At 39.7% G+C, this 13,944-nt stretch overlaps 1 protein-coding gene across 4 annotated transcripts in view; it reads right to left on the bottom strand.

Moving 5' to 3' along the window:
* Nucleotides 1-13,944, bottom strand: part of LOC115788366 (CMP-N-acetylneuraminate-beta-galactosamide-alpha-2,3-sialyltransferase 1-like) — a 91,869-nt gene that overhangs the window by 12,269 nt on the left and 65,656 nt on the right. For all 4 annotated transcript variants that reach the window (XR_004020584.1, XR_004020583.1, XR_004020582.1 and 1 more), the window contains exon 5: nucleotides 2,587-2,766. Coding sequence is in view for 1 of the 4 variants with exons in the window: in XM_030741354.1 (XP_030597214.1) it covers nucleotides 2,587-2,766 (180 nt within the window). In the remaining 3 variants the exon portion in view is untranslated. The remainder of the gene's footprint in view (nucleotides 1-2,586; nucleotides 2,767-13,944) is intronic.

The raw sequence follows: 13,944 nt of genomic DNA on the forward strand, positions 1-13,944 counted from the left end.
TGATGCTAGAGGGAACTTTATATGAGATGAAAATAACATAAAACAAGGTGAAGAAAATGGTTTCATTAGACAAATGTGAAGGTTTGAAACTTCGGTGCATTGGGCCATTTCATATTAACTCACCTAGAACCTACAGTTAGGTCCATCAGTTTTTGGACAATTACACAATTTTTGCAATCTTGCTCCACAGTAGATATTAAATCAAGCAATCATGATGGGATTGAACTGCAGACTTTCAGCTTTAACTCAAGGCGTTGTACAAAAGCTTTCCATTATATATTTATCAATATCTCTCTATATGTATATAATATAATGCTTTACTGGACTTAGATCAAATTACTCATTTGGCCTTTGAATAATATTCCATGTCTTTGCCTTAAACTCTTGGGCTGCTTTTACAGGTGGTTTGTTGTTTGTATAGTGGTTTTACTTTGTGGGAAAGGGTATGTTATGTGTGTGTCTTGAATGCACTGTTATAATTTGAAGATTTGGAGACCCCAGGAAGAATAGCTGCAGTATTGCTGTAGCTAATGGGGATCTTAATAAATTAAGCAAAATGAAACGAAACGAAACAGGCCTCACATGGCCACGACACTGCTTGTGAATCACGGGTCCAAATACTTTGGAGCCTCTGAAAATGGGCGATTTGATAAAAAAAATGGCTGTAATTACTACAAAACTTTATTAACCCCCACAAATCAAAGCTGAAAGTTTCCACTTAATCACATCTTGGTATTTTCAGTTTGGTTGTGCTGGTGTACAGAAGCAAAATTACAAAAAAATGAGTCAGTATCCAAAAAAAACTGAAAGTACACCAAGTCATGTTTTTAGTTATGAATTTTGACCCTCTTAATGGGAATAATTATGAGTTATATATTGGAGTGAATGATTCTCAATTAACCTCACTTAATATGATAATTTCACTTTATATGATCTGAAATTCCTTTAATATACTACATGTAATATCACTCTATATGACTTGAAGTTCAATTAATATGCTACATGTAACTTGTATGGAAAAGTATTGTTATAGTGTATCTTAGTGAATAAACTTTGTGTAAGAATTGAACTCTGTGTGACCTCAGGGAAGCTGTGCCTCTGCATTCTATGCCTTATATGTTGGCCCCAGCACAGCAGGCCTTGAAGGGTGGTTGTCATACAACCAACATGCTGAATATACTGAGAGTCCCCAACTTGGATGGGAGGTACTGTGCAGTAGGCATGCTGGAAAGGTCGAGTTGTGCCTGATCTGTTTTCCATGTGTAAGATGATTCACAGCGTAGCCAGCCTGTTAATACTCGCATTGTGCACAACACATTTGTATTTTTTTACATTATGGTTGAGCAACAAAGAGCCAGAGGCTCCTTGTTGCACAAGTGAGGGCCCAGGAGAGCTCAGGTTAGTCTGTCTTTGTCTGTCTTTTCCTGCTGCTGGTGCATGTGCTGATGGCGTACACCCCGGGGACACTTTTGCTTCTTTGTCTGCTGACTCTGCTCTTCTTGTAGAAGCTCAATAAACTGCTTTGCAACAAACTCTGCTTTTCTCCAGAGGATCTTCTGTTGACTGTTTTTTTACTTTTTAATAGGCTTTAAAAAGATGAATCCACAAGTGACAAAAGTTTATCATTTTGGCTCCAGATTTTTGACCCAACGCTCTGACCTTAACATTTCAAGCTTGTGTATTCGAGCTGATTGCATAATTCTCATGAAATTTGGTTAAAATTTTGAAATTTTGTACTGAATATCTATGAAAAGGCTAATCTGCGACAAAATCCTAGTTAAGATACTGTCAGTGTTCATTTTATTTTGATGTGTTACGACTCTCTGTAGTTGTGCATAAAAATTTGATGTGCTATATGACTCCACAATTTAAAACATTTCTGTAAACAAGCATTTCTTACATATTTCTTACAATCCAGAGTAACCAGAGTAACCTGAAATATGAATCATTAAACTTTTTAATAAATCTAATGTTTATATATCCATTCCAGTAAATCTATAACATTTACTTTAAAGGTTCCAAATTCAAGATGAGTTGGCATCGACTGACCTTTCCTATTATATCTTTGAGCTTGCCTGCAATAAACTGGTGAGGTCATTTGTGGGCAGTTCAACACATTGAAAACACAACAGTCATGTTACAACTTCTTAAGCTGATATGGTAAATGCATGAGCAGCAAGTTGCTTATTCAGGCATTCAGAAGGCACAAAGCAACAATTCTCCATTTATTTGGAGTGATTGTTTTGCATGTGAGATGAATATAAGTCCAAAATGTATTTTTTTTTTTTGAGGAAAAAATAACTCCTTAGCTGCTAAATATTAAATATGTTCTTGTTAAATTTGGCTGCAGTTTGGTGGTGAACAGATGGTGACTGTCCACTGCCTGCAGGTGGAAACAGTAAAGATAAGACTGGTGAGAATGAATTAAAATAAGTTTCTGCCAGTAATATAAAATTAGTGAGAAGAATGACATTAAGTCACAAGTCTCTGTGGGTTCATCACCGACAGTTTTTTGCATTATGCGTCATTATTTCATCCATTTTGCATGTGGAAACATGGATTAGTACAGCTTTAATGTTCACTTACTGTTTAATAGTGCCAGTGGTCAGAGCACTAACAATCCACTGCAGATCCAGAGTCTTGAAAGGGATCAGCACCAGACTTGTGGTATTGTCCAGGTCGATGGCACTTTCTGGATACATGACGTGATGAGTTGTCCTTCTGCCCACATCTTCCTCAAATCCGGAGGTGGGAGCCTGATTCATTCTGCGGGGACAGAGGCAGAATTTTCTGAGTTATTTGTCACACATTCGCTTTCCACTTTCATTATTTTGTCATCTTTATCTTTCAGTGGACAGTTCAAAGTGATTTTTATTTCGCCGACATGTTACAAAGATGGAAAACATTTGGCTGTTGTTATACTAACCCCTATAATCTACAAAGGGGCTGCAGCAATCGACCATGTCACCCAATTATCAAGATTCTCCCATGTTGCCCAAACCACATGCTGCTGAGTCATACAAAAACAATAAAAAGAACAGTTTGTCCTGCTTTACCATTTCTGGACATCCAAACAGTCATTTTGAGCTCAACAATTACCACTTGGCAAGCTAGGCGAAACATCCCTTTCATTACATCCAACAATACCCTCTCAGACCGGAGCAGTAATTGGCAGGAACATAGTGTGACAGTGGCAGTTGGTTTTGGTCAATGGCAGGAAGTGACACGGAGAAAAGAGAAATCATGAAGCTGACCTCCCTTGTAACTAGCATCACCTTTTTGAGCACACCGGTCTGGACAATATCATCTTCCTCATTACTGACTCTGGGATGACAGAGAGATGATATTTTCAGCCGGAACCTGTCAGGACTCAAAATGACCCCCTGCAAGAAGCATTTTTTTTTTTTTTTTTTTTTGGCTAAGGCTAGTTATGATTGATGAAAATATTTTGCTTATTTGATGTCGCAACTTTTTATACAAGATTAAGCTTGTAGAGTTACAAAAATGGCCTTGCACATTTGAAGATAACTCCATAACTCCATAACCAGAAGACAGACTCATATAAATAAAAGCAAAATTTAAGAAAAGCAGCTTTTGGGAGAAGCTTGCTTAGTAGACAGTTGCTGTTTTGCTACTTGCTAGCACTTAAATGGCCATGCATATGGACTAAAGACATTATATTATTTATATAATTATCAGTTTCATATATTTGAACAAACAAAATTGCAGTTTCCCCTCTTTTTGTCTCAGAACAAAAAGAGGAAAAACTCCCCACAGATTGTATGCTCTAAAATTTTGGACAATCATGCTAAATGTGGCCAAATTTTAGAAATGTTTAACAGACAATGTTTAAGTAGTTCCTAAAGGCCAAAAGCTTGGGGTTCAGACTGCTCTCTAAACTAAGTTTCCAGTTTAACTCTTGGCTCTGTATGATGTCAGTCAGAGCGGATATCCCTCATATGGTCATCTCTGAGAGCTCTGCATGGGATCACAGAAGCCCCACTCACCTCCTATTCAAATCATCTGTTTCCAAGCAGAACAAAGTTGGGATAAAAGGGAATGGGGAAGCAGGTTTGCTTTAAACAACGAATAAACTGAGGGTCTGAACAAATGTAAATGGGGATAATTTTGAACAGTTATTCATGCAAAGCCACTGAGTCCAAGAATAAAAATATGTAGTTGTAATTGTAATATGTAATTGAGCCCTTAGCTAATTGCCTTAAGCCTTCATCCAAAAATCAGCTAACATTAAATGAGCTTATGAAAATGAAGACAATGTTAATGCAACAGATGACAGAAATAGCTGCGAAACTGCAGCACTGGCAGTTACTCACAGAGGAGAGTGCTGTGTTACTAGTAATAAAGCTGCCGCGCCAGATGTGACTGCGGTTATTAACAACACATCGCTGATTATTATGATACTGCATCATCAGCTGCAGCATTTTGTGGAAAAGGATCTAAACCGCAAAGGATAATATGTCAATTCACGTTAAGACATCTGTAAAATATCTATAAAACAGACGCCATTTAGTCTATTTTACACCTGAATCGAGAGTGCAAGAAGCAAATGGTTTACTCTCCGTTTCTAAGTAATGAGACCGAAACAGTCAGCTTTCGACAGCTGTTTGGTGGTCATCTGTTGCTTTGATGAAGTTCATGTATAAAAAACTCAGTTCATGGCTCTGACTGAGCTAAAGCTGCAAAGTATATATGAAGACAAGTACTTGTGATAGGCTTTATGGTGCAATGTATCACAAGAGAAAAGCACTTTTTGACAGCACTACTTTGGCAGATTTCTTCCTTAATGGTGACTGCAGCATCTGGGAGTTTTAAAATTGCCCAATAAATGGATGCAACCTGTCGGGAGCAGATGAAAAAGCATGCCAGTGAGGGCCAAAGAACACCAAATAGTAAAATGTGAAGACTTCATCACTCTTGCAGTGCATTCAGATACAGTCTTCATCTGCACCACATCACTTTGTGCTAGGTAACATTAGCTTTTCTTACTGCTTAATTTTATGTCGCTGCTATTATGTAGGTGTTTAGGCTTTAATTTCAGCTTTACTTGATGGAGCTAATGTTCCTTTTCCACTGACACACAACAGGAAAACATCTTCTATTTCCCAGAAATAAACCCAACAGCAAACTATATCTAATTTAACATCTTACAAAAGCTGTGAAGGCTCTGTGAGGCACATTTCTATAATTATTTTCCCTCAACAGTAGAAAATTGCTACTCATTTTAAATAGAAGAATGGACATGGCTCTGAACATAATTTTTTTTGTGTGTGTGTTCCTATGAAGACCTGCTGTACACATAGAAAAGATGTGTACAGATGTAAACATGGATGTAACCACTGGTGACATTACCCGCTGATTTGTAGCCTTTGAAGCTGCAATGTTAATGTTTTGACTGCCACCATGTTGGTTTCTAACCATATTTGGAGGAGAGGGTGAAGTTATCAGTCAGCCATCATCATCGTCATCATGTCATCAGTGGGGACTGACTCGCTTTTGGAGCCAGCCACAAGAGGCCATTAGAGGAACTGGAGTTTTTAGCACTTCTGTGTTGGCTTCATTTTTCAGCCCCTGCATACAGCTTGCCATGTCTCTCTACAGAGGTCAGTGCTACACAAATGCAAATGCGTAAGGGTGCACAAAAAGCCAGCTTAAGGAGATATTGTGGGCTGCTCGCTCACTTAATCTTATGGTGGGTGTGTGGAGTCAACTGTTCTAAGGAGGGAAATATATCAGATTGCTCTAATCAATATTCAACTTATGCTCCAACTCCCCCTTTGGCACTGGAAATTTGTACCAGATGGATCTGAAACAAACTAAAGCAGATGTAGTGGGCCTTTGAAAAGCCCATCTCACCAAGAATATGGTTTGCTCACGCACAGGAAACCAAGGCTTTTTACCTGGAATACACAAACACTCAGGAAAGACAGAAGATGGCAAAATGAAAACTGAAAAAAATATATTCAGTGACTGTGACTGATATTTTTGAGCCTATCAAACAATCGTCAATATTCAGATCCCAAAGCTTAGTAGCTTACTGTGTTATAATAGATTTGGGGAATTATAAAGCTGTAACAGTGTTTTAAAGGAATGCATAACAACAGGACACATGATTCATTCTCAGTGAAGGGAGGAAATTCAGAGAGGAAGTCCTCTTATTGATGACAGATATCTTAAGCAGTGATTTATAGCAGAGCTAAATGAGGCCTATACAGAAAAATAAATAAAGAAATAAATACAGTAATTTGAGCATCAACCAGCCTCACTCAACTTAAGTGTCTCAAATCTACAAGGCAGGTGGAAATGCGCATATATTTACAGGATTCATTTGAATTTTTTTTCCCCCGAGATGATTTTCTGGAGTTGAAGCATTTCACTGCAAACAGGAGCGCCGTTATGCATGTGTGAGGTTTAAAGATTTACTTTAAATTTCAGGGGGTGTACACTCCTGAGGCTCTGCATGACATGAGCCAGACACTTCTGAAATCCGACTTCTCTCCAGACAGAAAAAAGACGTGCATTGCTGAAACACCACTGAGGAAGATATTATAATTGTTAGACAATTAATCAGCGCATCATTTCTTATTTAATGCCAATCTTGCGCAACAGGCTGTGTGGCTTTAATACTGCAGCACAGCTGACGGTGTGCATTAACAGTTCCAGTTTTTAGGCAAAAAAATGAACCCCATGTGGACGCAGTAGGTACTGCGGTTCCTCTAACATCCAGTCCCCAGAGACTATGGCTGCTATCCCCTTTAAACTGCTACTGGGTGACACTCACCTGTGCAGTTTGTGGATTTGGCTTGCTAATCACTGTTGCTAAAAGCTGGTATCTTAGCACTGCCCCCAGTGGTCTAGATTTTGTGTGAACACTGGGAGAGCCACACTGCATTCTACTTATTTCTTGCGCACCAATTTGAAAACATTTTGCACCAATTTAATTCAATTCAATTCAATTCAATTTTATTTATATAGCGCCAAATCACAACAAACTGTCGCCTCAAGGCGCTTTGTATTGTGGGTAAAGACCCTACAATAATACAGAGAAAACCCAACAGTCAAAACGACCCCCTATGAGCAAGCACTTGGCGACAGTGGGAAGGAAAAACTCCCTTTTAACAGGAAGAACCCTCCAGCAGAACCAGGCTCAGGGAGGGGCAGTCATCTGCCGCGACCGGTTGGGCTGAGGGGAGAGAAAGACATGCTGTGGAAGAGAACCAGAGATTAATATCAATTAATGATTAAATGCAGAGTGGAGTATAAACAAAGTAAATAAGGTGAATGAGAAACAGTGCATTATGTGAACCCCCCAGCAGACTAGGCCTATAGCAGCATAACTAAGGGATGGTTCAGGGTCACCTGATCCAGCCCTAACTATAAGCTTTATCATAAAGGAAAGTTTTAAGCCTAATCTTAAAAATAGAGAGGGTGTCTGTCTCCCGATATTTACAATATCTATACATTGCCTAGTCTAAAGAAAACCATAAAGAACAGTGGGCAAATGCATATGTTCTAATTATTGGGAGGAGGACATGTTACTGGAGTCTGGTCCACTAAGTAAGATGGATCAACAGCTGCAGCAGTGGCACAGCCCCGCCTCCCACACAATCATGGTAGAAAAGGAAACCTGGTTCCTGAACCAGAAGATGCAACAAGAAGAAATCAGCTAAAGAAAGAAAAGCTTTTCTTTCTTTAGCTGAGTCTTATCTTGCTATTAATTGGTGTCTTAACTAAGTAAGGAAATGTTATTTACATTGTTACTGTATGTCTTCATATTTTGAATCAAGACAACAGGTCATCTGGAGACTGAAACATTACTGGGATCAGCTGCACTTACAGTAGGTGTGGCCTCCAGTTTGCACCCAGGAAGTGAAATCGCACAAATATGCAGTTCTTTGTTTGGGATTGTCTGGCATTGTCTTTTTAAATTGTTTATTTATTTATTTGAAAAATGACAAAAGAAATTAATGACATCAGCAAGGCAAAAGACTGTTTGCCTGCCAGCATGTCGTTGAACATTACTTGCCTAATTATTATTTAGTTGCACGCAAAATGCTCACAGCTAAGAACCCCAGTGTTTCATAAGGCGGCCTGATGCTCTCGGATCACGCAGCATGTAATAGCCAACTAACACCTTAAAGGTCACTGGTGTTCCAGCGTCCTCTCAATTCTCCCCATGCGCGCCAGATTGCTGCTGCTTCCACTGCTTTCCTTTGAAAGTCTGAGTGTGTGTACATTTTAAAATATGCCTGTTAAGTTCCAGCTGACCAATAATTGTGATGAGTGTACATTTTTCTTGGATGAGTGAAGCTGTGGGACCATGAATGAGGTAAAAACTGAGATGAAAGAAAAAAGTCCCTGTGCTCACTTCTAGCCCCATTTTTTTTTTAATTATTGTAGTCTATAAGAATATCTGTGCATGACTCACAATTCAAAATCAGATAAACAAACAAACTGTTTTACAAAAGAGCAGGTGGGAGGAGCTGTTTGCCTGAGATGACCATATTGGGGATGCCTGTTTTCGCTGACATCATTCAGAGCCGTGAAAGAAGAAAAGCAGTCTTAAACAGAGCGTTCTGTTTTAAGCCCAGGCTTTTGGTTCACATAGATTACTTGTACATATCTATTTGTTTCTGACCTCGTTATGTGAAACGTGTTTATTATGAGCAGCCACTATTATATCAGTGTATCTCTGGAACTCAGGACTTTGTTGTCTTGAAATGCCTCTGGGAACTTGTTGGCATTTCTTTTGAAGCATTAACATTGAATTAACTTTCATTTTTATGGTAATTGGGATTGCATGTATAGAAAAACCAGTCAAATTTAATTAAAAAAATGCTTAGAAATATATTTTTCTTTTCCCTATCTGTAAGCTATATTTCTGTCACCATCTCTGCTACTGCAAAATCCACCCATAGATTACATTTCAGGATTCTCTGAGCCATATCTCTCCCCTATGATGTCTCTACAACAGTCTGGGACTGCCTGCTTGGTATAGTAAATAGCTCGCAGTTGTCCTGGAAGGATAGCTGATATTATCTACCTGCCTTCCAAGCATGGTCTGATGTATACCAGCAGTCTGCTCTGTGGACAAAGACACCCAAAGAAAGCTTTGCTACTATCCTGTGAGATTTTTAGGTAAGTAAAGGATGTTTCAATCAATTCTTCATCTAATAGGTATCCAGCAGGATAGCCAACCATCACCACAACAAATATCCTTTTCCTGACATAGCACAGCTATACACACTCCCTTCCCCCACACTTGACCTCACGCTGCTTGTTAAAGGAGCTTTCAACTTGTAGACTGTGCAAACACATAATGAGCGCTCAGACTTGTTAGCACTAATGAAGGCTCCTTCATCTTGTACGTCACACTCTTTAAGCATTCATTTAATTATGCATCTGTTTACCACACAGTTGCTAAAGTCCGAAAGAAGGAAAAGAGGGTCAGCAAGAAAAAACAACCAAAAACAAAACATTCCACTGACCTTCAACTTTTGGCTGAAAAAGTGATGAAATGAACACTAACTATAAGTAACAAGAACCTTTTGCCCCTCTATTACCCCCCAACATCCACCTGCATGCACCATATTTGTAATGTGATTCATGTTTACCACCACTTCATGTCTCCAGTTCGATCTAATTTGTATGTTTGAAGTTCTGTTTATTTCTTTTTCTTAAAATCTTAACAATGGAGATTTGGTTAGTGCAGAAAAACCAGAGTCTGATCCATCCATATTAAACGTCACACTTTAACAAAGCATTTAGGCTTGACGTTCAAAACTGAGCAAATAACTTGAAAGACTTCAAGCAAGTCCGGTTAATGAAAGGAGAGCTGGCTACAGCTGAATAGTCAAAAAAGCCTCCCCATGTCTTTTCCTTGACCTTATGAAGTCGAGGAAAGATGTGGGCCATTCACAAGAGAACTGCTGTGCTCAAGCTGCACTTACTCTCATCTACTTAATAATGTCATGGCAGATGTTATTGATATGTAGCTGCTATGTTGAAGCACATCTCAGATACTTGCCCCTTGTGAGCTCTTACCATGATGTTTCAGGCCGGCTGTATAAGCAAGGGTGACATGAAATGTTTGTATTAAGAAATGCTGCTTGCGCTGCTGTTCACGCATATTTTCTCTACCCGCTAAAGAGATGATCTCCTTTAGTACTCAGTGCTAAGGCTTTCAGCATCGGAGTCTTAAGGATTAGCAATAATCTTAAACACTAGCAATACAGCAACGCCCAAAATAAGGATTAACTTAAGCATAGTGATTTACACAGTTGTGTTAACTTGGGTTTGGTCATTTTACAGAATCTTAAAAAAATTGCACATTTCTAAACCCGTGTTGCTTCACGTGAGGAAACAACTTCATAACAAGCTGATCTGAGATTTTATTATGGCTCCCATGCAGATACTTTCAGGTCCCTTCACTCAGTTAGGAACCTTCTTAAGCAAAACTCCATCCATCCATCCATCTTTCTTCTGCCTCTTATCTGGTCCAGCTTGCATTGGCACCAGTCTAAGCAGAGACGCCAGACCTCCCTCTCCTTGCCCATTTCTTTCAGCTCATCTGGGGGAACACCAAGGTGTTCCCAAGCAAACTGAGAGATATAATCTCTCCAGTCTGTTTTGCTGCAGGGCCTCCTCTTGCTAGGTCATGCCTGAAACTGTTCACTTAGGAGGTGCCCAGGAGGCATCCTGGTCAGATGTCCAAACCACCACAACTGGCTCCCTTTGATGTGAAGTAGGGGCTCTATTCTGAGCCTCTTCCAAATGATGAAGCTCCTCATCCCATCTCTAAGGGAGAACCCAGCCACCATCTAAAGGTGCTCATTTCTGCCACTTGTAGCATCTGCGATTTCATTCTTTTGGTAACTATTCACAGCTTGTGGCTATACGTGAGGGCAGGAAAGCAGATCGACCTTCTGCTCTTCCTGTCTACCTCTAAAAGGTTTCCTACTTTTCCTTTCAATCCACGTTTCTTTCTTGTGTTATTTATTTAAACAGTCACTTTTTTGTTGTACTTTCTGAATATTATATATGACTTTCCAAAACTGATCACAAAGTTATTTTTTTTCTACTTACTTTTGCCTACAGTGCATGAGAAATTTCCCATTCTTTGAATAAGTCAAAACTCAAACAAAAAGTGAATCACAGCTTGAAGTGCAGATTCTACAGCCCAGTGTAATTACAGAACGCAATAATTCAGAGTCTAATCAACATCAGCTACAGTGGACCCACAACAGCTGTTTTGCATGTCGACCTCTGCGTGCCTCACAAGCCCATCACCACACAGCTGCGCCCTGTCTCAGTTGGATTCATCACCGTTAGAGAGCAACACTGGCAGACCAACTGAAAAAGCATGCAGCAGCCTGTGGCCTCCATAACACTGCTCTATGGAGACGAGCCCCCGAGACAGTTACAAGACAGCATGCAAATTTAATATCAGAGGTCCTCTGATTTAACTTTTTTCCTAGAAAAAAGAATGTTATGCTTGCCTTTCTTTCCATTTCTCCACAAAGTTGGTCAAATTGTTAATTTGGAGTAAAATAATGAGATACATTGGCTAACTTAACAGTTATTCTTTGCAAACTGCAGATGCTGCATGCATCATTTGAAACGTTTTTGGGGAATATCCAGAGTTGACATGTTGCACTGCCATCATTTAAGGAAATTAGAAACTGCCAGCTCAAAGGTGTCTCTCAAAACAAAACAACAGGTGACACACACACACAACGGTTTATGGAAACGTACCATTACAGCAGCTGTGAAGATCACCACATGGAGGATGCACCAACTGTCAACAGCTGCTTGACTTTTCCCCTACAAATTTCAAATGCTGTTCGATAAATGATGACAGAAAAGACCAATGCCAGAAAGGTTAAAGAGAAGTTCGTTTATCTTCTCATTCAAATCTAGCAAAGCTCCCAATATATATTTTTCCCAGTGTACGCCCTCTACTTACTGTAGTTAGCTTCTATTGAAGTGAATGAAACAGTGTAAGTATAACATTTGCACAACAATACTCTCTTATTCAGTAATGACAAAAAGGAGATATTGTCACTTGTTGTGTTGCTATATTAGAAAATGTTGAAATTTAAGCTTAATTGAAAGTGTCTCCATTCTTCTTCCTTTTTTGTTTTAAATTTAATATATATATTTTTTTTTACTAAACCTGCTTTCACAGATATTTTAAATAAATGAAAAGATCTGTTCTGCCTTGTTTACAACACTATAGAACACTGCAAAAATCTTAAGCCCCCCCCCCACAATTTCTTTATATTCTGCTTCCAAGGTGCCAGACTTTCTTGTAATTTCTTAAAGTGGATTAAGCAGCAGTTCTCCAGGCTTCCTGAAGGTCTGTCAAAGTTTTTCTTTGGATATTGGCTGCTTTTCCACTCACTTTCAGTCCAGTCCTTGGACCTGATCACTTTCAGAGGGATGTTTTGTTATTTGTTAAACCACTGAACACCAACCTATGAATCATTCAAGCATAAAAAAGACACCTAACCCAAGGGATGAACTAGTGCTGTGTCTACAAATAGCAGACAAATTAGCAAAGACTTACTTAGACTTAGATCCTCCAGTGCTATATAGCATATCGGGTGACAAATGAACGCCACTGGTTTCGATCTTGCGCCAGGGCTTCAGCTTCTTCCCGTGACATAGTCAATGCCTTTAGATCTTGGTTGAGTGTCCTTCACCAGGTGTTAGCATCACTGTCTTGGGGAGCCGCGCATCGTCCATACGGAGGAGGTGGCCGGCTATTTAGCAAAAGAGCCAATTTTAAATTGTACTTTGTTACTAGCAGCCTGTCACAGAAACACACAATTTGTTCCCATTTCTTTAGTTGAATCTATGAAAAATGTCAAAGATAATACAGTTTGAAGGCATAAGAAAATACTGTTGCACCAACATGGTGATTCCTAAAGAGCTATTAGCTGAAAATTTGGCATGTTGTGCAGTTTGTTCTTGCAAAATTTGAAGAAACTAGCCAAGTGGAGGACAAAAGAAGGTGGTGGAGGCCTAAAGAAATTACACTACATTGCCAAAAGTATTCACTCACTCATCCAAATCATTGAATTCAGGTGTTCCAATCACTTCCATGGCCACAGGTGTATCAAACCAAGCACCTAGGCACGCAGACTGCTTCTACAAACATTTGTGAAAGAATGGGTTGCTCTCAGAAGCTCAGTGAATTCCAGCGTGATAACCGTGACAAGATGCCACATGTGTAACAAGTCCAGTCATGAAATTTCCATGCTACTAAATATTCCACAGTCAACTGTTAGTGGTATTATAACAAAGTGGAAGTGACTGGGAACAACAGCAACTCAGCCATGATGAAGTGGTAGGGCACATCAGCAGTCAGCAGGGTCAGTAGATGCAGAGGTGCATAATGCACAGAGGTTGTAAACTTTCAGCAGATTCAATGACTAGAGACCTCCAAACTTCACGTGACCTTCAGATTAGCTCAAGAACAGTGCGTAGAAAGCTTCATGGAATTGGTTTCCATGGCCGAGCAGCTGCATCCATGCAGTGGTGTAAAGCACGCTGCCATAGGACTCACAAATCACACTTATACATCTGGCAATCTGATGTATGACAACGGGTTTGGTGGTTGCCAGGAGTACAGTACTTGTCTGACTGCATTGTGCCAAGTGTAAAGTTTGGTGGAGGGGGGATTATGGTGTGGGGGTGTTTTTGAGGAGTTGGGCTCGACCCCTTAGTTCCAGTGAAAGGAACTCTTAATACTTCAGCACACCAAGACATTTTGGACAATTTCATGCTCCCAACTTTGTGGGAACAGTTTGGGGATGGCCCCTTTCTGGTCCAACATGACTGCACACCAGTGCACAGAACAAGGTCCATAAAGACATGGATGAGCGAGTTTGGTGTGGAAAAACTTGACTGGCCTGCACAGAG

The sequence above is a fragment of the Archocentrus centrarchus genome, chromosome 11, assembly GCF_007364275.1.
Source record: "Archocentrus centrarchus isolate MPI-CPG fArcCen1 chromosome 11, fArcCen1, whole genome shotgun sequence".
NCBI lineage: Eukaryota > Metazoa > Chordata > Actinopteri > Cichliformes > Cichlidae > Archocentrus > Archocentrus centrarchus.